This window comes from Mustelus asterias, chromosome 22 (assembly GCF_964213995.1).
Source record: "Mustelus asterias chromosome 22, sMusAst1.hap1.1, whole genome shotgun sequence".
Classification (NCBI taxonomy): domain Eukaryota; kingdom Metazoa; phylum Chordata; class Chondrichthyes; order Carcharhiniformes; family Triakidae; genus Mustelus; species Mustelus asterias.
Window position 1 is genome coordinate 2,992,193 of NC_135822.1, and position 23,206 is coordinate 3,015,398.

The 23,206-nt window shown below is 42.0% G+C and overlaps 1 protein-coding gene across 1 annotated transcript in view; it reads left to right on the plus strand.

Annotated features, from left to right (window-relative positions):
* The window catches only part of cfap74 (cilia and flagella associated protein 74), a 216,799-nt gene that overhangs the window by 85,642 nt on the left and 107,951 nt on the right, over nt 1-23,206 (plus strand). The window contains 5 exon segments of the mRNA XM_078239710.1: nt 3,707-3,866; nt 11,003-11,115; nt 14,348-14,450; nt 16,853-17,004; nt 22,002-22,221. Of these exon segments, the coding sequence (XP_078095836.1) occupies nt 3,707-3,866; nt 11,003-11,115; nt 14,348-14,450; nt 16,853-17,004; nt 22,002-22,221 (748 nt within the window).

Consider the following 23,206-nt stretch of genomic DNA (forward strand, 5'->3'; position numbering starts at 1 on the left):
TGGCTTATTTAAATATTTTTGAAATTCTCCATTGTCTTGGGGCCAATATTGGCAGCAACTCCATTACTCAGTGTGGGATTTGGAGTTTTTAATGACTTCATAAATTTAATGACTTTAAAATGAAGTTTATTTATCAGTCACAAGTAAGGCTTGCATGAACACTGCAATGAAGTTACTGTGAAATTCCCCTAGTCTTTGCAAGGAGATGTTTAAGTTAGCAGTCAGTTCAATCTATAGGAAGAGTGCTAAAATTTAAAGTGGAATTCATGAATTTCCCATTTCTTCTTGTGTATTCAACTTGGAAAATCCAATTACCCTTCTTGATATTAATAACCCAGTCAAAATTCATTCATCGTATTCACAGTAAAGTGGTGCAGGATTTGATTTGATTTATTATTGTCACATGTATTAGTATACAGTGAAAAGTATTGTTTCTTGTGCGCTATACAGACAAAGCATACCGTTCATAGAAAAGGAAAGGAGAGAGTGCAGAATGTAGTGTTACAGTCATAGCTAGGGGTGTAGAGAAAGATCAACTTAATGCAAGGTAGGTCCATTCAAAAGTCTGATGGCAGCAGGGAAGAAGCTGTTCTTGAGTCGGTCGGTATGTGACCTCAGACTTTTGTATCTTTTTCCCGACGGAAGAAGATGGAAGAGAGTATGCCGGTGTGCGTGGGGTCCTTAATTATGCTGGCTGCTTTGCCGAGGCAGCGGAAAGTGTAGAAAGAGTCAGTGGATGGGAGGCTGGTTTGCGTGATGGATTGAGCTACATTTTCGACCTTTTGCAGTTCCTTGCAGTCTTGGGCAGAGCAGGAGCCATACCAAGCTGTGATACAACCAGAAAGAATGCTTTGTATGGTGCATCTGTAAAAATTGGTGAGAGTCGTAGCTGATATGCCAAATTTCCTTAGTCTTCTGAGAAAGTAGAGGCGTTGGTGGGCTTTCTTAACTATAATGTCGGCATGGGGGGGCCAGGACAGATTGTTGGTGATCTGGACACCCAAAAATTTGAAGCTCTCAACCCTTTCTATTCATCCCCGTTGATGTAGACAGGGGCACGTTCTCCTTTATGCTTCCTGAAGTCGATGACAATTTCCTTCCTTTTGTTGACATTGAGGGAGGGATTGTTGTTGCCGCACCAGTTCACTATTCTCTATCTCATTCCTGTACTCTGTCTCATCATTGTTTGAGATCCAACCCACTACGGTGGTGTCATCAGCAAACTTGAAAATTGAGTTGGAGGGGAATTTGGCCGCACAGTCATAGGTATGGAAGGAATATAGTAGGCGGCTGATTTAATTTAAAACAAATTTTAAACAAATTTTTAGACAAATTTAAACAAAACAGATTTTAAACAAATTTCTTGCCAGCAGAATCTCTTGCCACTTCTGTGGTAACAAAGAGTGGAAGAATAATCCCCACCTTGTTGATTGTATTTTTCTTTGCCCTTTATATGTTTTATGTTTATATGTTTAACCTGGGGCTTATAAAAACAAAATGTATCATAGAAATCATAGAAACCCTACAATACAGAAAGAGGACATTTGGCCCATCGAGTCTGTACCGACCGCAATCCCACCCAGGCCCTACCCCCATATCCCTACATATTTACCCACTAATTCCTCTAAGTTGCACATCTCAGGACACGAAGGGGCAACTTTAGCATGGCCAATCAATCTAACCCGCACATCTTTAAACTGTGGGAGGAAACCGGAGCACCCGGAGGAAACCCACGCAGACACGAGGGGAATGTGCAAACTCCACACAGACAGTGACCCAAGCCGGGACTCGAACCCAGGTCGCTGGAGCTGTGAAGCAGCAGTGCTAACCACTGTGCTACCGTGCCGCTGTAAAGCAGTAGAACAAATTAACATACATATCCTAAAACCAAAAACTAATTTGAAGATGTTACCATCTGCACTTTCTACTTTCAGTTTATATCTGAAATCTGAATATTTTAAGTGCAATACTTTCGGCAGAATTCTATCCCCTGCCATAGGAATCGGAGCGGGCGAGGGGCAGACAACAGGAAGGTCCATTGACCTCAGGTGGGATTTTCTGGTCGCCAGTCGAGCGAGGCCATAAAATCCCGCCTTGTATGTTTTTTTAAGTTATGTTGGTATTTAAGTACATAGAACATTACAGCGCAGTACAGGCCCTTCGGCCCTCGATGTTGCGCCGACCTGTGAAACCAATCTAAAGCCCATCTAACCTACACTATTCCAATATCATCCATATGTTTATCCAATGACCATTTAAATGCCCTTAATGTTGGCGAGTACACTACTGTTGCAAGCAGGGCATTCCACGCCCTTACTACTCTCTGAGTAAAGAACCTACCTCTGACATCTGTCCTATATCTATCACCCCTCAATTTAAAGCTATGTCTCCTCATGCTAGCCATCACCATCCGAGGAAAAAGGCTCTCACTGTCCACCCTATCTAATCCTCTGATTATTTTGTATGCCTCTATTAAGTCACCTCCTAACCTTCTTCTCTCTAACAAAAACAGCCTCAAGTCCCTCAGCCTTTCCTCATAAGACCTTCCCACCATATCGGGCAACATCCTGGTAAATCTCCTCTGCACCCTTTTCCAATGCTTCCACATCCTTCCTGCGGCAACCAGAACTGTATGCAATACTCCAAGTGCGGCCGCACCAGAGTTTTGTACAGTTGCAGCATGACCTCATGGCTCCGAAACTCAATCCCTCTACCAATAAAAGCTAACACACCGTACGCCTTCTCAACAACCCTATCAACCTGGTTGCCAACTTTCAGGGATCTATGCACATGGACACCCAGATCTCTCTGCTCATCCACACTACCAAGTATCTTAGCATTAGCCCAGTACTCTGTATTCCTGTTACTCCTTCCAAAATGAATCACCTCACACTTTTCCGCATTAAACTCCATTTGCCACCTCTCAGCCCAGCTCTGCAGCTTATCTATGTCCCTCTGTAACCTGCAAGATCCTTCCGCACTGTCCACAACTCCACCGACTTTAGTGTCATCCGCAAATTTACTAACCCATCCTTCTACGCCCTCATCCAGGTCATTTATAAAAATGACAAACAGCAGTGGCCCCAAAACAGAATTTTGCGGTACACCACTAGGTTACTGAACTCCAGGATGAACATTTCCCATCAACCACCACCCTCTGTCTTCTTACAGCTAGCCAATTTCTGATCCAAACTGCTAAATCACCCTCAATCCCATGTGTCTGTATTTTCTGCAATAGCTTACCGTGGGGAACCTTATCAAACGCTTTACTGAAATCCATATACACCACATCAACCGCTTTACCCTCATCCACCTCTTTGGTCACCTTCTCAAAGAACTCAATAAGGTTTGTGAGGCACGACCTACCCTTCACAATTTAAACGCAGTGTTAATTTAAATTTTAGCTTTTAGTTCAGCTTTTAGCTAGTAAAGTAAATAATTTAAACGTAGTATTAATTTAAATGTTATTTCACAATATTATGTAATTTTATATTTCAGTGTTTGTTTACTTGCTCACTTCATATTTCTGGCAGTTACAGCTTTTTTACAGTCCGGTTGATGACAGCATAGAAGTTGAATAATAAACATTTGACACTGGCATTTATCTCTATTTGTTTATTACTATAGCAGAGTTCTATGCAATGTTTCCTTTTTGAGCCTTAATAAAGTCAAAGATAGCGTTCAGTTTTGTATTTTCCCATTTCAGATGTGAAATGTTTCAAGTTGAACTTGAACATGTAAAATTGATGCGACTCCATGAAGAACATAAGGAGGTTGAAAAGCAATATGAGGCGCAACGCTTACTAGAGGCAAAACGAAGACTGGAAGCTGAAGAAGCGGCCATTTTACAAGCAGAGACAAGGTAAATGAAAACAAAATATTAGTGAAACTTAAACCCAGCAATTTACTTTCATCTTACCCAGACCTTCGACTCAGGCTGGGTGAGAACTGTGCTTGCCAGATTACAAAGAGTCAAGCATTTCAATGCCAGAGCTTTCACAGTTCATGTAAACCTTCTAAACTGCTCATTATTGGTTGAACTGCAAATAATATTTAATGTAAATGAGAACTGCAGTGAGCTATTAGTCACCGGAGATGTTTACTTAGTATTTTACCAACACTTCTGTATTGCCTATTTAGAATTTTTGCTCTATTAAGGTTATAATGAATAGAAGACACAAAAGCAAAATGCCAGAGCTGCTGAAAATTTAAAATAGAAGCAGACAATAGTGGAAATACTCAGCAAGTCAGTCAGCATCTCTGCAGAGGGAATAGATTGAATAGAACATGTTCGACTTATTCATTTTGCACTAACAAGAAGCATTCATTTAGTGTTAACAAGAAGCGTTTCTGATAGATATTATAAATGAACAAATATGGAATCTGAAATAAAGAGAAGATGCTGAAATACAGCACCAGACAAGGAAAACGACCGCTCTCTCCCATAACTCCATCTTTTGTTTTTAAAGTTATTAAATTTTGTTGCAATCTCTCTCTCAGCTATACTTTAATATCTAACACGTTCTCCCTCTCTTCAGTTCTGACGAAGAGCTAAAAGGACTTGCAACATCAGCTCTGCTTTCTCTTCTTACAGATGCTGCTGCTAAATTGTCCCTTAGTGTATAGGTTCCAAGGTGTATAGGATTGGGGAATTAGTGGGATAAAATATGTGGGGCTACAGGGTTTGGGCCTGGGTGAGATGCTCTGTCAGAGAATCGGTGCAGAGTCGATGGGCCAATAGGCTTTCTTCTGCACTGTTGGGATTCGATGATTAAGGAATGAGACAGGTTGTTTCTTCACCAAAACTGATGAGATACTGTTCCTGAAACTTGGCTGAGTCTAGTTGTGAACATACCAACAGTAGAAAGCCACTCAGCCCTCGAGCACATTTGACCATTGAATTAGATTGTTGAATTAGGCTGATCTATAGCTCAATTCCATGTATCTGCCTTTGTTTCATATCCCTTTACATTCTTGTTATCTTGGACTTAACAATTTAAATTAACTCAGCATCCACAGCCTTTAGGGGGAAGAGTTCTGGATTGCCACTATTCTCTGCGTGGGAAATTGCTTTGTGATTTTACTTTTAAATTGGCACGCACTAATTTTAAGCTAATGTTCTTGTTCTGAATTCCCCAACCACACGATATAGTCTTTTTCTAGCTACTATATTCAATTCCTTTATTGTTTTAAACCCCTTGGGCCTGAACATCCGTGAAGTGACACAACCACCACTCTGCTCCTATGTCCTTACCTGGAAATCTTCATAATCCTGTCTCACCCAGCCTTCGACTCAGGCTGGGTGAGAACTGTTCACGCCAGCACACTCCCAAGGCCTTCAGTCAAGCACAGCAGTATCAGATGGAAAGAGGCCACGTTGGATTGGGGGTGATGTGGGGTCCAGGCAGTCAGGCAGTGTGGGATCGGGGGGTGGGTGGGTGTTCAGGCAGTGTGGGTTCAAGCAGTCAGTGGAGGGAAGGATTGGGTGGTCGAGGTGGAGGAATCAATCAGTGGGGGAGGAATCAGATAGTCGGGGGTGGGCGGGATGGTCAGGCAGTCGGTTGTGAGGGAAGATCGGATAGGGCCTGGGAGAGCATGAGGGTTAGGGGTTGTCCCATGGGGAGGTGGTGGGGAGACCCATGGAGCGGTTGGGTAGCCAGGGATTGTGGGGAGTCTCCTGCGGGTTCAGTGGCTTTGTCCCTTGGGGAGTTGCGGAGGCGGGTTCAGTGTGGATCTACACAATAGTTGCCCAAAAGCTAGATATGGTTTACTTCTAACTTTTTTCTGGTTAACTATTGATGTAACACAATTAGAACTACCTGAAGTTCACTATTTAAATCAGTGCAGGGCAAGTGCATTTGCACTTTCCGGGCAATTGCCATGCGATCCTTACCTGGAAATGTCCGGGGAGGGGAGGTGTTTCTCCAGCAAAACTTTGGGATACCCCCAGTTACATATCATTGCCTTGGGGCTTGGAAGTTGCAGCCAAGATTATATCTGCCCCTAATCTTCTAAACTTGATAGAACACAAGCCAGGTTTATGCAACCTGTCCTCATTATTTAATCCTTCAAAAGCTCTTGTATAATTCTGGTGAATTGAGCTGCACTCCTTCCAAAGCCAAGGTATTTTCCTGAGGTTTGGCACCCAAAATGGAAGTACCCCAGATGGGGTCTAACCGAGGCACTTCATAACTGAAGCATCGCTTCCTTATTTTTGAATTCCAACGCTTTCTGATAAAGGCCAACATCCCTTTATGCTTTTTGGTTCGTTTTTGTACTTGTAATAGCAGCTTTTAATGACTTCGTGCGTGAACATCTAAAACAGTTAGTTTCTCCATAGCCATACCCTCTCGCCTTTAAGAAGATATTACATTTTTCTACTCAGATCCAAAGAGGATGACTTTATGGACCCAATTCTCCCCTTTTGAGGCAAAGTGCCCTCACCAATGAGGAAGTGAAAGCACAGACTGTCAATCAGGCTTAGATTTTGTCAACATTGCAGTTGGGATCAATGGGTACTAAAGGTCCATTCAAACATGAAGGGAAATGAAAATAAACACAGGTGGTTGGAGGATCATAGAAATCCATTGAGCTGTCAATGGAAGTCTTTTTCAAGGCACTGCACATTGAATTTGTTAGAGCTCAAAGGATTACATTGGAATGGAGAGGGTTTCAAAAAATTCAACTTGCTGGGAAGCTTCAGAAATTCCAAATCAAAGCTGTGTGCATACTTTGGGGCTGAGGGCACAGCTGTGTATACTGGAAACTCTCCCCACTCCCAGGTGAAATTGATATCTCCTTTCTGTCAGAGGACTTCAAAGGGGTGACACAGTGGTTTGGACGGCAAAGTGGCAAGCACTGCTACCTCACAGTGCCAGGGACCCGGGTTCGATTCCCAGCTTGGGTCACTGCGTGTGCAGAGTTTGCGCATTCTCCCTGTGTCTGCGTGGGTTTCCTCTGGGGGCTCCAGTTTCCTTCCACTGTCCAAAGGTGTGCAGGTTAGGTTGATTGGCCATGCTAAATTTACCCTGGTGTCAGGGGGATTAGCAGGGTAAATAGGTGGGGTTATGGGAATAAGACCTGGGTGGTTGGTGCAGACTCGGGCCGAATGGTCTCCTTCTGCACTGTAGGGAGTCTATGAAATGGGTCTACTGCAGAATGGACTGCTGCAGTGATTTAAAATCCTGCTAGGTGACCGGGGGCATGGAGATTAAAATGACCTGGCCACTTCAGAATTTTCACAGCTGACAGGCAGGAATGTAGATTTTGATCAAAAAGCTGCCTGAAATCACCATGCCAGACCTACCAAGGCAAGAAGGGGCAGTCCAGTCAAGGCACCCCATCTCGGCAGAGAGTGACAAGGTCAACCAGCCTCTTGCCCCAGCCCAAGCCATCTCAAGTCCACCCAACCCCCGGACCCTTGAAGGGACCCTTGTCTCCCTTGTGGAAACCCCACAATCCCTGACTACCCAACCACTCCATGAGTCTGGCACCAGGCCAGGTTATCAGAGCCAGGGTGCCAGGGGGCAGCACACCATTAGCATTGCTAAGGTGCATGGCCTGAAGGGAGGCTGAGTGGGGGATATGATGGGGGGGTTAAATGGGGGGCCAGGTCAGGTCACCCTCATGCCTACATGATGTGGGGGGGGGGGTGCCCCTCTTTTCTGAGGGGTTGGTGGTGCTTCCCTGGACCCTTGAGGTCCAGTACTCCATGTCCCCCCTTGTGAGTGAACACAGTAAGAGTTTTAACAACACCAGGTTAAAGTCCAACAGGTTTATTTGGTAGCAAATACCATTAGCTTTTGGAGCGCTGCTCCTTCCTGAAGGAGCAGCGCTCCAAAAGCTAATGGTATTTGCTACCAAATAAACCTGTTGGACTTTAACCTGGTGTTGTTAAAACTCTTACTGTGTTCACCCCAGTCCAACGTCGGCATCTCCACATCATGACCCCCTTGTGGGTAGCAATGGTTAAAGCCCGCTTGGTGCCGTTCCTGCTGGTGGGCCGGGTGAATAGCAGGGGGCTGGTGAATTGACTGTTAAACCCACTAATGACATTCAAATTAGTGGCTTTGCAAAATTATCGGGTTGCCAGCTGCTCTGAGTGGGAACCCGATCGTGGCCAGCGGGGCGGGTTGAGTGAATCCCGAGAGCCCTCACACACATTGGGAATTCTGATTTCTGGTCGACGCCCATTCAGCGGAGCATCGGGATTCCCACTGACCATCTGAGGAGGTTGGAGAATCGGGCCCTACGTTTCCTCTCATTGGACTCCATGGTTTTGAAGTTCACTTACTCTATCCATCTCCTTTTGTAACTTTTTTCTTCCCAGCATAAGGTCACAATCTTCTTGATTTTATCCATTCACACCAGGTATTAGCTTGGCTCAGTTTATTCGCCTCTGGATTATAAGGTTGTGGGTACAGCCCCCACTCCAGAGACTTGAGCATAATAATCCAGTATTGAGGGAGCGCTTCACTACTGAATCCTTAAACTGAAGCTCTGTCTGCCCCCTCAAGTGGATTTAAATATCCTATGGCACTATTTCAGAGAGGAGCAGGCTATCCCTAGTGTCCTGGCCAATAATTATTCTTCTATTACCACCTTAAAAAATATGGTATGTCTCCTTATCACATTGCAGGTTGTGGGAGCTTGCTGTGCACAAATTAGCTGCTGCGTTTCCCAAGTTATGACGATGACTACAATTCAAATGCACTTCATTGGCTGTAAAGCACTTTGAGACATCCGGAGGTTGTGAAAGGTGCTATATAATTGCAAGTCTTTCTTTCTTTCAGTGTAATGGATCCTGGGGATGATGCTTGTGATATTCTAATATTCACTTCTGGTAGATAGGAATCCTTACATTCATAAAATCAGCCCGACTGAGTTAACTGAAGCATTCAAAGTCATTTCCTTTCAGTGGGTTTGGAAAAAAAGACAGAAAATGGTGCAACATGCTAGGCTGAATTACTTTCAATTCTTTCTATATATTTACATTATCGGGTCCACTGAGAATAATTCAGAATGAACTAGATGACACAGTAGACAGAGGTTTACAAGATTTATTTGAAGTGTCCAGCGTGAAAACAGAAGAGTTGCTGATCTGTTTTTAAGGCAAGTTCTCACTCCCAATTTTATGCACTTAGTCTTTGAAAATATGGGCTAGACCGTTTCCAGCTGCGAGAGGCAGTGGGTGGGGCCTAATTCATCAGGCAGCCTGCAGCTCAGATCGGAGCCACAAACTGCACATGTGCAGAAGAACCAGAAAAAAACAGCTCTGCTGGCAGATTCCTCCACCCCCCCATGACAAATACCGGGGCGGCACAGCAGTTAATATTGCTGCCTCACAGCGCCAGGGACCCGGGTTTGAGTCCACTCTCGGGTGACTGTGTGTGTGGAGTTTGCATGCTCTCACTGTGTTTGCCTGGGTTTCCTCCAGGTCCAAAGATGCACGGGTTAGGTTGATTGGCTATACTAAATTGCCCTTTAGAGTCAGGGGGATTAGTAGTGTAAATATGTGGGGTTATGGGGATAGAGCCTGGGTGGGATTGTTGTTGGTGCAGACTCGATGGGCCAAATGGCCTCCTCCGGCACTGTAGGAATTCTATGATAATGACAGATATGATTTCCCAATTGTATTCTGGTGGTAAGAAAATTCTAATCTGTCTGTTAAGTTGTGAAGATAATACTTCCTTGTGTCAGAAACTGAAAATGAGAAGCCTTTTTAACTCATTTCACCTATTCTCATGCAGTGAATGTAATCTGTCGGACTGTAATATAAATATAACATCAATCTAATATTGGTATTAAATTATATAATGTTTTAAGGAGAATTCTATTGGGGTGGAAAGGATTTGTCCCCTTCTCTTCTGAAGAGATTCATATCTTTTAAGAATAATTAGTTGAAACCTAGGAGGTTCCAGTTTAATGAAAGTGGATGTTGTGTAGTGAAAGCAGGAATGCTCTCAAGGAACAAAACTAATCTTAACTGCCTGCAGTTATCTGGATAAGTCAGGAAATATTTACATTTTCAAAGTAGTTTTGCTGTCCTTCCAGCAAAATTCAGCAAGAACCACTTTAAATAAACACACTTCCTCTGTCAGTAAACTAATGAATTAACCAAGTGGCATCTGGTGAAGGTAGGAACCATCTATTCGAAGGTAGGAACAGAACATTTGTTTACACAATGGGCTGGATTATCCGGCTGGGCTCGTTCCAAAACCAGAAAATCCCGCCTGAGGTCAGCAGACCTCGGCATGGTCCACACCCCACTCGCTACAATTCCCATGGCGGGCGAGATGGGAAAATTCCCCCCAGTGTGTCAGCCTTAGGGATGACCACTTCATCTAATAATCATTCTTCAAAGTAGATATTTGTTCAAAATAAAATACTGAGACATGCAAATTGAATAAATGTGTTACAGTAGCAGTTCCCTTTAATTAATCAATTTAATGAACGTTGGGATCCATCATAAGTTTTAGAACCAAGCGAAAATTGAAGGAGTAACAAATGGTCTTTCATGACACTTGTTTGTCTTCTGAAGTCAATTCGTGAGGAATAATATTCAGTGCCAATTCATCACCAATGTATTTTTGCCATTGATAATTATCCCAGCATCTTTAGATGATTTAAAATAATTACGTTCCTTAAGATATAAATCCAACATGTTGCATTAAAGTATGAGCTATGAATAAAATATGAGTTGATCTTCTTCTGTTTATAATGCAATAAGTAGCCCTTCAGCTGATTCGAAGGAAAATGAAAGAAAGGAAGAAATACAAATTGACAAAACACAGTACGTTGGGGAAAGGAAAGGGTTAAATGATTTTCAAAAAATGTGCGAGTTAAAAACTCCAAAATAACATGTTGGTTTCAAGCCTTCATTTACTTGAATGTTACTGTGCCTTGTTCAGAAGTGATTTTCAGGAAAATAAGTAAACTTGATGGAGTCGACAGATGGCTGTCAAGATGAAATGCTGATATTTATTTCCCTCTATCCACGAACAGGAAGTCAATTAAAGATGTTGAAAAACAAAAGCTGGAACATAAAAGAGCAGTTGAAGATGCTAAACAATACAATCAAAAATCAATACAGTACCTGAAAGAATCCGTGGCCAGGTAAAACATACACACAAAACTATAAGAGGGAATGGTGTATTCATGATTTTTAAAATTCATTCGTGGGGCATGGACATCGCTGGCAGGCCAGCATTTATTGCCCATCCCTAGGTGCCTGAGGGCAGTTCAGAGTCACCCAATTGTTGTGGCTCTAGAATCACATGTAGGCCAGACCAGGTAAGGTTGGCAAATTTCCTTCCCTAAAGGACATTAGTGAACCACATGGGTTTTTCTGACAATCAACAATGGTTTCATGGTCATCAGTAGATACTTAATTCCAGATATTTGTATTGAATTCAAATTTCCATCATTTGCCATGGCAGGAATTGAACCCAGGTCCCCAGGATATGAGCTGAGTTTCTGGATTAATAGTCTAGCACTAATTAATACCACTAGGCCATCACCTCCTCTGAGGGTGAAATAATGAAGATTTTTTATAAACGTTATAATCTAGGTCAGAAACTCCAAAGTGTTTGATGAAGTCCACCTGGATCATAAGTTTTGCAATTTGAATTTGGCTATGGTGAGCCTGAAATGTTTCTATTCAGGTATGATTCAAATGACCCACTAGGGAGCTTTTATCAAACAAAGTTCATTTAAGAATACAGTTTACACGTAGAAAGAAAATTAGCAATAACTTTTACCAATTACAAACAAGAAAAAAACAGGTAATTGTATAAACCTTAACAGCTAAATACTGTTCCAACCAAACAAATCCCATGAGCAAACACCTGCCACAGGTTTAGCACAAAAAATAAGGATGGTCACGTGATGCTGTTGGATTCTGCAGCTTTCTTGACATACACACAGAAAAGCTTGAAGTCAGAACAGCTTTCCAAAATATGAGGGAGAGAGAGACAGAACACTGCATCCAGTCTGAAGTGAAACACCTAACTAAAACTGCAGCCAGCAGCTCAAAGTGAAAGAACTCCTGTCACCTGACCTGTCAATTATTCTTCCTTCAACAATTCAGGGCCATAAAAAATCCCGGACACTGCATTAGGCCCAGAGTAAAAAATAAACAAAATCCCATTCAAGCCATTTAAACAGCAATAAAAGGATTTCTAGACAGACAGCTCGGTGCCTGTTTATAACTGCAGAGAACATAATTAAAAATATCTTTCTTAAAGGCACAGTAGCATCGCACAAACATAAAAATTATTCGTTTAGAAGACATTTTACTTTTTTTTAAACATACCTGAGGATAGCAATTAGATTTAAAAATAATGCTGCTCCAATTTTTCCTTGCCAATTAGTTTTACATTTCACCACTTCCAGCACCAGTCAGACACATAAGAGAAATATCAATAGAGACATGTTATCTTTATTGTTTCATCAACTCACATCATACGGCTAAGGCCCTAAATCCTCCATTTGAACCTATAATCATAATAGATGTAGATATATCCCACACTATTTTGCTGCATTCAACAATAATCTTAACTTACTAGAGATGCAAGTGAATATTTACCTTGTCCTTGTACCAAACCCTGCTGTGCTCAGTAACCTACATTGCTTCCTGGTTTAGCCATGGCTTAATTTTAAAATTAGTATCCCTGTTTTCAAGTCCTCCATGGCCTCCCTCCTCTCTATGTTTGTAACCTTCTCCAGTCCAATTGCATCCAAGATACTTGTAGTCCTCTAATTCTGACCTTTTGAGAATCCCCTGAGTTTAATCATTTCACAATTGGTGGACAATTTCAGCTGCATTGGTCCTGAGCTCTAGAACTTCCTCTTTACACCTCTCTGCCACTCCTTTCTCCCTCTGCCACTCCTTTCTCCTTTAATATATTAATTAAAAGATAATTCTTTGATGAAGTTTTTGGCCATGTGTCCTAACATCTTTGTTATTTCAGTGCCAAATTTGGCTTGCTCTTGGGGTTTTTTACTCTCTGAAAGGCAAGTTATTGTTATAGAGTGTGGATTTCACAAGAATTTCTTGTTGCGGTGATATGCACGTCCCATTTGACTCAGCAAATCTCAATCCCTTCGTTCAGTGGACTTCAAACTATGTCAGTGCAGTGGTACCCGTGGTTAACACTGCTGTCTCACAGCACCAGGGACCCAGGTTCAATTTCCGGCTTGGGTCACTGTCTGTGAGGAGTCTGCACGTTCTCCCCGTGTCTGTGTGGGTTTTCTCCGGGTGTTCAGGTTTCTTCCCACAGTCCAGAAGACGTGCTGGTTTGATGCATTGGTCATGCTGAATTCTCCCTCAGTGTACCCGAACAGGCGCTGGATTGTGACAACTAGGAGATTTTCACAGTAACTTCATTGCAGTGTTAATATGAGCCTACTTGTGACTATTAAATAAACTTTTAAAATGTTAGTAGTGCAAGGTATTTCAAATTGATCGTCTTTCAACTCTTTGCATCCTTTGAGACCCCAACCGTTTGTCATGCTGGTGTCCAGACCAAACATTGGTTCATTGAAAGATCGTTAACTGCATGCTGCTGTTTTAGCAGACTAATTTCTCCTTTAAGAAATCAGGGAACCTATTACTGTTTGGGCTAACCTCAGATATTAAGGGTGTGATGTTGACTATGGCTAAAATTTAGAGTTCCCGGGGCATATGTCTGTATACCGTGCAAGAAACAAGACGTTTCACTGTATCCGAATACATGTGATGATAATAAATCAAATCAAATCAAAATAAATCCTTTCTAAGACCTACAAAAGAGAAGAGTTTCATTTTTGATGAGGAATGATTTAGCAACAAAAGGGGATCGGATGACCATGTGAATAGAACTGAAGAACAATAACCGAGATGATTTTTTAATTGTTAACTGCCATAGGCTACCATCATTCATGGAGAAAGTTGATGGGAGCTGTTAGCACAGGTTAGTACGGGATGTGGAACTTTGTAATGTGTCTGTTGTCGAGTAATTTGAGGACATCTGGAGGAGGAGGTAGAAGTGAGGTGATATTGTATGTGAGGCAGGATATCGCAGCAGAAGCTGTGGTGGATTCGCCAAAACGTATTAATAACCTGGAAGTTGGTGATCCTGGGATCCAATAATCAGTAAATTGTTGCTTTGACAAAGGGTCATCTGGACTCGAAACGTCAGCTCTTTTCTCTCCTTACAGGTGCTGCCAGACCAGCTGAGATTTTCCAGCATTTTCTCTTTTGATTTCAGATTCCAGCATCTGCAGTAATTTGCTTTTATTTTGTTACAAAAATAAACTGAAATGAAATTCTGAGCATACAGTAACGTGGTGTTTCATCCCAAAATAGAGCTCGTCAAGAACAAGCTGATAAAGAATTAAAGATAAGAGAGGAACTGGAGAAGAGGATGCAAGTCATATTATCATTGAAGAACAGCATTGCAATGAGCCGAGTAAATATTGCTATCATAGTTATCGAAGGCTGGATTTTCCATTCCTGCTTTTGTTGGGGTGGTTAGCACTGCTGCCTCACAGTACCAGGGATCCGGGTTCGATTCCCAGCTTGGGTGACTGTGTGAAGTTTGCACGTTCTCCCCATGTCTGTGTGGGTTTCCTCCCACAAAAATGTGCAGGTTAGGTGGATTGGCCATGCTAAATTACCCCTTAGTGATCAAAGATGTGTAGGTTAGACAGATCAGCCATGGTACATGCGTGGGGTTACATGGATAGAGTGGTGGATGGGCCTGGGTGAGATGCTCTTTCCCCGAATAGGTACAGATTCGATGGGCCGAATGGCTTTCTTCTGCATTGCAAGGATCCCGACCTGGGGGGAATATTACAGCGGGAAGGCTTGCTAAGTATATGGTAACGGATAGTAATGGGGTTCCTGCCCTTTCATGACGAGTTCCCCATTACATCATTGGCGGGGAGTGGGACAATCGAGCGGGGAAGTCCCACCAGCGTGAAAGCCTTTTTGGGATTCCCCCCTTCCCCCACCCCCCCTCGATCTTCCACCCACACCCACTGAAAATGGGAGTGGAAAATCCTGGCCTAAGTCTGGGGCGATACGGTGTAGAAGCCCCATTGCTTTCCCACTCACAATGGCCTTTGCTAAATTCTGAGAATATTCAGCAAATAATCATACAGGGCTGAAAATACTTTTTGGCCCATTGAGTCTGTGCTGACAATAGCTACCACTAAAGTCGCATTAATCCCATTTTCCAGCACTTGAATGTTATGATGTTTCAAGTGCTCATCCAAATACATTTTAAAGGTTGTAAGGTTTGCGGCCTCCAGAACCTTCCCAGGTAGTGCATTCCAGATTCCCACCTCCCTCTGAGTGCATTTTTTGTCTCAAATCCCCTCTGAATCTCCTGTACCGACCCTGAAACTGTGCCCCTTGTGATTGACCCCTGAACCAAGGGGAACAGCTGCTTCCTACTCACCCAGTCCACACCGCTCACAACAGTTTTATTTATTGACAGAAGTTACATTATAGATGATGTGGTCTAGCTTTGCAGCAAGTTATTGCTTTAATTCTCTAGAACACTTCTCAGAAATGGGCTTTTACTTAGTTCCACAACCAGTTAATTGCAACCTCAGCTGAAACATGTGAACAGAAAGAAGGCATTTCCTAACAAGAAGAAAGACAGTTTTCACAAGGCTTGTGATGGGATTACATCGTATTAATAAAGTCCTGGAACAGTTCATAATGATCAGAGGAATTTCAACAAAAGGAGAAATTGTATGACTAAAAATAGTCAAATAAAATATTTGATTATATTTTTGACTAAATTATAACTCAAGATAAATATTATTTTAGTCTTATCCATATTTGTTTAATTTCTTTCTAAACACATAATTGTGAGCTGAATTTCCTATTTTATATAACTTTACTGTAAGCTTGGTACTGCTTACAGAAATAACTATGTGGTAGTCTGGCAACTATTCATCTGATTTGGAAATACACAGACATGCAGATGTTTTATCAGTGTATCTGCAGTGTTGCCATTACAGTGTGCTTGTGCTGTGGCCTATGAAATGAGATAAGCAACAAGCAAATTGTCTGCATAAAACTCCTGCAAGCTTCCTATTCTCAAACTCAGGCAACAGTGATTCCCACAGCCCAGGGTATTCCTTCAACCAATCAGCTAAAAGTAGTCAAAAATAACAAACACAAGAAAAGTAAATAATTGCACCAATTAAAATGCAATGGCACCAAGGACAGTCACAATTGCAGGTAAAACCCAAGCCTTTAAGAAATTATATGTCAACGGCAAAGAGGTGATTTGTCCAAAATACTTATTGTATGGGTACCTTTTCCAGGCAGTCCTCAGGAAATCATAGCTGGAGTAATATTAAATATTTCCCCTTAGTGAAGCCATTACTCAGTAGTGATTATAGCATAGACTGGCTGAAAAATACAGCTTTGTCCATAGGAATCACAGTAGATCTAACGACTATTGGTTCAAAATGTTGATTTGGACAAGTTACTTGTACACAGAAGATATCACAGTTGAGGATAATCCAACTTCCGTTCTTGCACACTTCCATCAAGGATCCCTGGATACTGATTAAAAGTAGGAACCCTGGCTAATGTTCCCACTCATAACCTAAAATCACTGAGGCTAATCATAAAGCGTCTGCTGTCAGTCTGGCTGAGATCGGGGAACTCAAATCCAGGACCTTAGTTACCCAGTGGGCAAGCTCACTGATCATTGAGGGTGAGCACTTTAGCTTATTTAGTGTTTGGTCATGCTGTGGAACCAACAGTAATCTATGTAGCATATTCCTCAGCTCTTAAGAAATAAAAAGCTTCTGCATAACATTAAGTCAAATGTACATGTGCTAATAGGAAAGCTTACGAGCAGGACAGGTGAAGAAAAATGCTCAGACTGCAGCAGAAAAACAAAAGAAAGAAAGGTCATCTATGCAATCAGAAGGTGAAAATTACATACAGCATATGCTTCAGCAAAAACGTCTAAAGGAATTTGAAAAAAAGAAACAGTGAGTATTTTGACTACTCTTCAAGTTGTTCTTTTTCTTACTTTATATATGTGAGATTAGCAACTCAGTTTTACAGTAAAAATATAAATGGATAAACGATGCAGATCGCATATGTATTCAAAGATTTAGATTAATTCATACATTCACCCATAAATCAGATTTTCCAGTAACTTCACTGTGTCAGCCAAAATGATTTGGTGGCAGGAAGGGACTTGAGGCAGGACTCAGAGCCAGTAGTTCATTTCACAGTAAACTAAGTTATTTATTCAGCAAACAGATTCTGTTTAAATAATTCACGACAACAAACAGTCTACAGAGTCTATTTTAAAAAGAGACTCTACAAACTACAGCAAACAGAACTCATTACCAAAACTGCAGTAACCTCTCCCAGTAAAAGCAGGGTGATTTCTCAGAGATTAGGGAACGGTTACATTCAAATTGTGTCCACAAGATCAACCTTGGTTACTTGGAGCAGTGCTGTCTCCAAGCGCGATCAAAAGGGGGAATTACCCAAACATCTCCACTCTCGCCAGCAATAGTGGTGTCACTATTTGCAGCCGTTACAAGTTGCCCTCTAAATAGGATTATCTACTTCCAAACTATCAATCTGAAAAATGTGAAAATAAAAACCTGCGACCTCTTTGAGGTCAGCCACTGCAGTTCCTCAGAGAGCACAAAAGTTCATTTCATGTGCTCTGTCCATTCTGCTTGCTACCAACCCTGTGCAGAGATAGTTGTGAAAGACTGGAGCTCTGAGTGGTGAAAGGGACTGGGGAATCTAGAATGTATAGTGGGCCTAGGCCACGAGCAGCTAAGTGCATTCCCCAGAGTAAACTACAATATCCTCTAACGACCTGATATAAGATCACCTTGATACTTCCAACAATCAGTGAAATAAATTTCTGGTTTCAGTTGTGAATGCCCATAGTGTTTTGTTGATTTTAACCATATATTTGCAAAGAATAACATTTTGTGTACAAACTAATATTTTTATACTGCATAAAATAGTTTCTGTTTTATAAATGAATACATTACTCATGTGATGATCTTAAGTAGAATTATTTCAGGCTAGGTTTCATGTTGATATCAATTCAAATGTTTGGCAATACCAACTATAGACAGGCTCTCGGTCCAACCCATCCCATGCCACCAGTTTCAACATCCTTTCTCTGACTGCTTTTGAAATACCTGCACATATGGGTACACCCAAGGTCTGACATATGAGCGCAGTTTTTGGCATGCTTACAAGCACTGAGTTTGCACTAAAAATGTAACCATAAAGTTCATCAACTGAGAGGCAGGCATATTAATAGCATACACAAATCTAAATAATGAGCCCAGATTGCAACACTGAGTCTTGGAAAATGATATTTGTTTCATGCTGGTTCATGTGGTGTACACAGGAGTTTAAAATTCACTAGTACAAGATGTTTTGTGACACACTTCAGCACTTCGTTCGTTTGTCTTTTCCAAATACGATACATTCTATATCCCTTTTGTCTGTAAAGGGATAATTTGAATTAGTCTGAGCCATTCTGGTGAATGGGGCACAGCAGGTGTACAGTGTTCACACCCTTGTTGTGAAATGAAAATCCTCCTGAGGTTTTGATAAGATTTCTTTCTTCTTCGAAATTAGCTATTCAAAAGTGATTGGAAAGGAGAGTGCTGAACCCTTACAGAGCGGAATGAATTGTAGATAAATGGAAAGGCTGAGAAAGAGAACCTGCCCAATAGACCACCAGTCTCTAAGCCTATTGAAGCCCTCCCAAGGACAAAGAACAATACAGCACAGGAACAGGCCCTTCGACCCTCCAAGCCTGCGCCGCTCATGTGCCCACTAGATCATTCTAATTAATTGCCGATTAAGGGCCTCAATCCACCTCCACTGCAATAAAAGGCTGGGCAGTGGCAGGCAAACCAAAGTGCAAAGACCGTTTCCGAAAGGACTACTCTGAAAAGGTGGAAAGGAACAGGAACACGTCAATCCTTTACTCCTCATCATCTGCCCTCCACAACCCAATTCCTCCCCACATCTCCTCTGTCCCTTGGCTCTGAGATTCCTCCTCATTCTAGAACCCCAGGACTTGCCTCTGTCCAGTGATTATTGCTCTTCTTCTTGTGCTTCCTTGCAGTCCTGAGAACACCCACTATTGAGCTGTGGTGCTGCCGACATTGTGTGAGCTGCCGGATCAGATTGGCTGGCAGCTCTCAGGGGAGGGTCCACTTTGGGGTAGGAATTCTGACCCTGAGCCTGTTTAGTCCACCCCTAGCATGTTATCGCTGCAGGGCAGGCTTTTTAAAAGTTATGAAGAGGAAGTAAAGTAGCTACAAAATAATATAGATAGGTTTGCTAATGGGCACAGATCTGCTAAATGGAGTGCAATGTGGCAAAATGTGAAATTGTCCATTTTGGCAGAAATAATAAAGAAGGAAGCAATTAAATGGTGAGAGATTGCAGAACTCTGAGGTGCAGAGGGATGTAGGTGTCTGAGTGCAAGAATCTCAAAAGGTTGGTATGCAGGAACTGCAATTAGCAAAGCTAATAGAGTATTATTGTTTATTGCAAGGGGAATTAAATACCAAATAAAGAAGTTATGCTTCAGTTCCCCAGGCATTGGTGAGACCACACCTTAAGTACTGTGTATGGTATTGGTCTCCTTACTTAAGGAAAGGTGTAAATGCATTGGAAGCAGTTCAGAGAAGGTTTACGAGATTAATATCTGCAATGAGTGGGTTGTCTTATGAGGAAAGGCTGGACAACTTAGGTTTGTATCCGCTGGAATTTAGAAGAGTAAGGTGTAACTTCATTGAAATATAGATCCTGAGAGGACTGGACAGGGTGGTTGTGGAAAGGATATTGCTTCGTGTGGTAGGTTCTAGAACGTGGGGTCACTGTTTGAAAATAAGGGGTTGCCTATTGCCCATTTAGAGCAGAGATGAGGATTTTGTTTCTCTTAGAGAGTTGTGGTTGAGGCAGAGTTCTTGAATATCTTTAAGGCAGAGGTAAATAGATTCTTGATAAGCAAGGGAGTGAAAGGTTCTTAATAAGCAAGGGGTTGAGAAGTTATCAGGGGTAGGCAGGAAGGTGAAGTTGAGGTGAAAATCAGATCAGCCATGATCTTATTGAATGGTGGAGCAGGCTCGAGGGGCCGACTGGCCTACTCCTGCTCCTAACTTGTATGTTCATGTGTTCAGTCCATTTGGGACTGACTTTCCTTCCAGCGGGGTGAGTAATACATTCCTGTAAAATCCAGCTCCTAATTCTGAGATTGTGCATTTTGAGCTGGTCTAACTTGGGTGAGAATGCACACAGAATGGTGTGACTTTTAATGGCTTCCCCGCACAAGTGGAAGGTTCCATGAAGGATGCTGATTGGTCAGGGCATTTTAACTCTGTCAAGCCTGCGGTAATTAAAAGCCATGACTGACACCAAAATCGCATTGAGGTCCTTCCTCATCACATGGCCTCCTAGTTAAATATTATGACTGGGGCCACTACTTCTTTCTGTCAGGGGAACTGTCAAAACCAATCTCCAGCTGTGAACTGGGATGGTAAAGCTTCAGCAATAAACTAGTGATATGTTTTTAATTTTCACCTGGCTTCAGTCCTGTTTATGCCTAAACGTGGAGGGGAAGCATGATGAACATTGTGCTGAGATATCTAAAATGTGTAAATACTGCTCAAAACGTAAATATTTTATTATATTTAATGTTAAATTCAGAGAGCAAATGTAAATCCAAAGATCAGGAGAAACTTTATTTTTTAAATATGTAATTCTTTTTTTTACCCAAAATGCAATTCATTGAAGTAATCTGGTTTTGGATTATGGATATTGGATTTCACCCCCCACCCCACCAATTCAGGCATCTTTTTTGTCAGGGGGGCACATCAAATAGGGCAGGTGCCCAGACCAGCACCTTCACCTCCACCCCTGAGATCACCGCCATAACATGGTAGGTGGGTGGGCAACAAAATTGGAACGGTCAATGCTAAAGGGTCAACTGAGCTTGTTAACAAGGTCATTGACCCTGATAATACTCTGCCCAACCATCATATTGTTGGAGTGAGCAGGCGGTTTCTGTAAAAAATTTATAATTTCACGGCTGGAAGAAAGTACCACCTTCTGGGGTACTGTTTGTGCATCTAGGTGCAGCCCCACTAAGATTTTTCCATTTTCCAATTCTCTTCCCACACCTGGTGGTGCACTAAGGCAGATTTTCGTCAGTTTCCATAGCTGGTAATTCCTGGAACAGATTGCTAGTCTGCCGCCAGGGACTTGTAGCTTGAGGGGCACCACTCCACATCAAGCATGGTTGATCAGGAGTCTTTCCCGCTCTTACCGTCAGCCATTGATGTGTTGGAAGGATTTTGTAGGTTGACACTCAACCTGTCTGGCCACCTTATGAATGCACCTTCCTTGGCCATCAAAGTCCTGGGGTGGGACTCGAACCCAGAGCTTCTGGCTCAGAAGCAGAGATGGTACACATTACGCTACAAGACCTCCTCTCGCTAAGATAGTACCCTACTTTTTTCCTCCCTACCTGTTCTCCAAAACACATCACCCTCATCCCTAAGCTTGCCCAAATTTCCCCATACTTGAGTTGTCATCCAGCCGACTTTTCTTCTGGGGGGTGGGGATCTGCCCCACCCCCTTTACCAGAGGGACAAAACAGTAAAAAAGGGGGAATAAGAATATTGGTCCAAACTTTTTTTTCTTATTAGGCTGCAACACCTACTGTCCATCTGTGGTTATAGAGTGGTTGGAATGTGGTACTTACTGCCATGTTGAGTAGCTGAGTTGAGTATTTAACGGGAAGTTAAATAAGTAATGATGGAGAAAGGAACAGAAGCATTTGTTGACAGAGTGAGATGAGGTAAGACAAAAAGACGCTCCTGTGGAACTTAAACATCAGGATAGAACTGTTGGACTGAATACCTTTTTGTGCCATTAATTTGGTATAACTACTGGAGTTTTGTCATATATTTCTGTTCGAAAGGGCCTTTACAGAAGAGCAGAAAAATTTGAAGGCAGAAATTATGGCAAAGATCCTTAGGGAAGAATCCAACATGGAAAAGAAGAAAAGGGTCAATCCGGCACTATTTCCAGAAACTCTAAAGAAACAGGATAAAAGTTCAGAGGTGTGGAAACTAAGAAAAAAACTGCTGACATATGTCGACGACAACTCTGTAGAAGAGAAAGTTATTCACACCAGTGAAGTAAGTGAAGTAACTCATCTGGCAAGTACCTGATTATACCATATTGTTATTACAATTCTATTTAGCAACACACATGTTCAGATCTGTAAAGTTGCACATGCTATCTAATTATGATGAAAGAGTTGTAACATTCTGCAAAACACATTAAGCAAGAATTTTCAACATTGAGTGCTGGGATAAGAAATATAACTCAAAATGATGAAACAGGAAGAAGATCAATGGACATGAAGTATTCGCTATACTTAAAAGTTTCTATATATGCAGATATAATGGTGATATAGTTTATCCTCTGGAGGTATTGAGTAATACTTTTATATTGACTCTGGGCCTGTACTTGCTGGAGTTTAGAAGGATGAGGAGGGATCTTATTGAAACTCACAGAATACTGCGAGGCCTGGATAGAATGGACGTGGAGAGGATGTTTCCACTAGTAGGAAAAACTAGAACCAGAGGCAAAACCTCAGGCTAAAGGGCCAATCCTTTAAAACAAAGATGAGGAGGAATTTCTTCAGCCAGAGAGCGGTGAATCTGTGGAACTCTTTGCCGCAGAAGGCTGTGGAGGCCAGGTCATTGAGTGTCTTTAAGACAGAGATAGATAGATTCTTGATTAATAAGGGGATCAGGGGTTATAGGGAAAAGGCAGGAGAATGAGGATGAGAAAAAAATCAGCCATGATTGAATGGCGGAGCACACTTGATGGGCTGAGTGGCCTAATTCTGCTCCTATGTCTTATGTATATATATTAAGTATATATGTAATTGAAATACTGGCTTGCATGTAGTGAGTGACATTGCAGGGTGTCATTGTCATCAACCTTTCTAATTAGGAGGTAGTGGCTGTGCAGAAAATCCTTTCAAAGTCAATTGGAATAGTAACTTGCTGAAGGCTAAAAACAGACTGAAAAGTGCAGTGTACCTTTTCTGTCAGTAATTCTGAGGCTGCCGATGCGATAAACTAGTTTTTCATACTATGCTGTTCAGTTAGT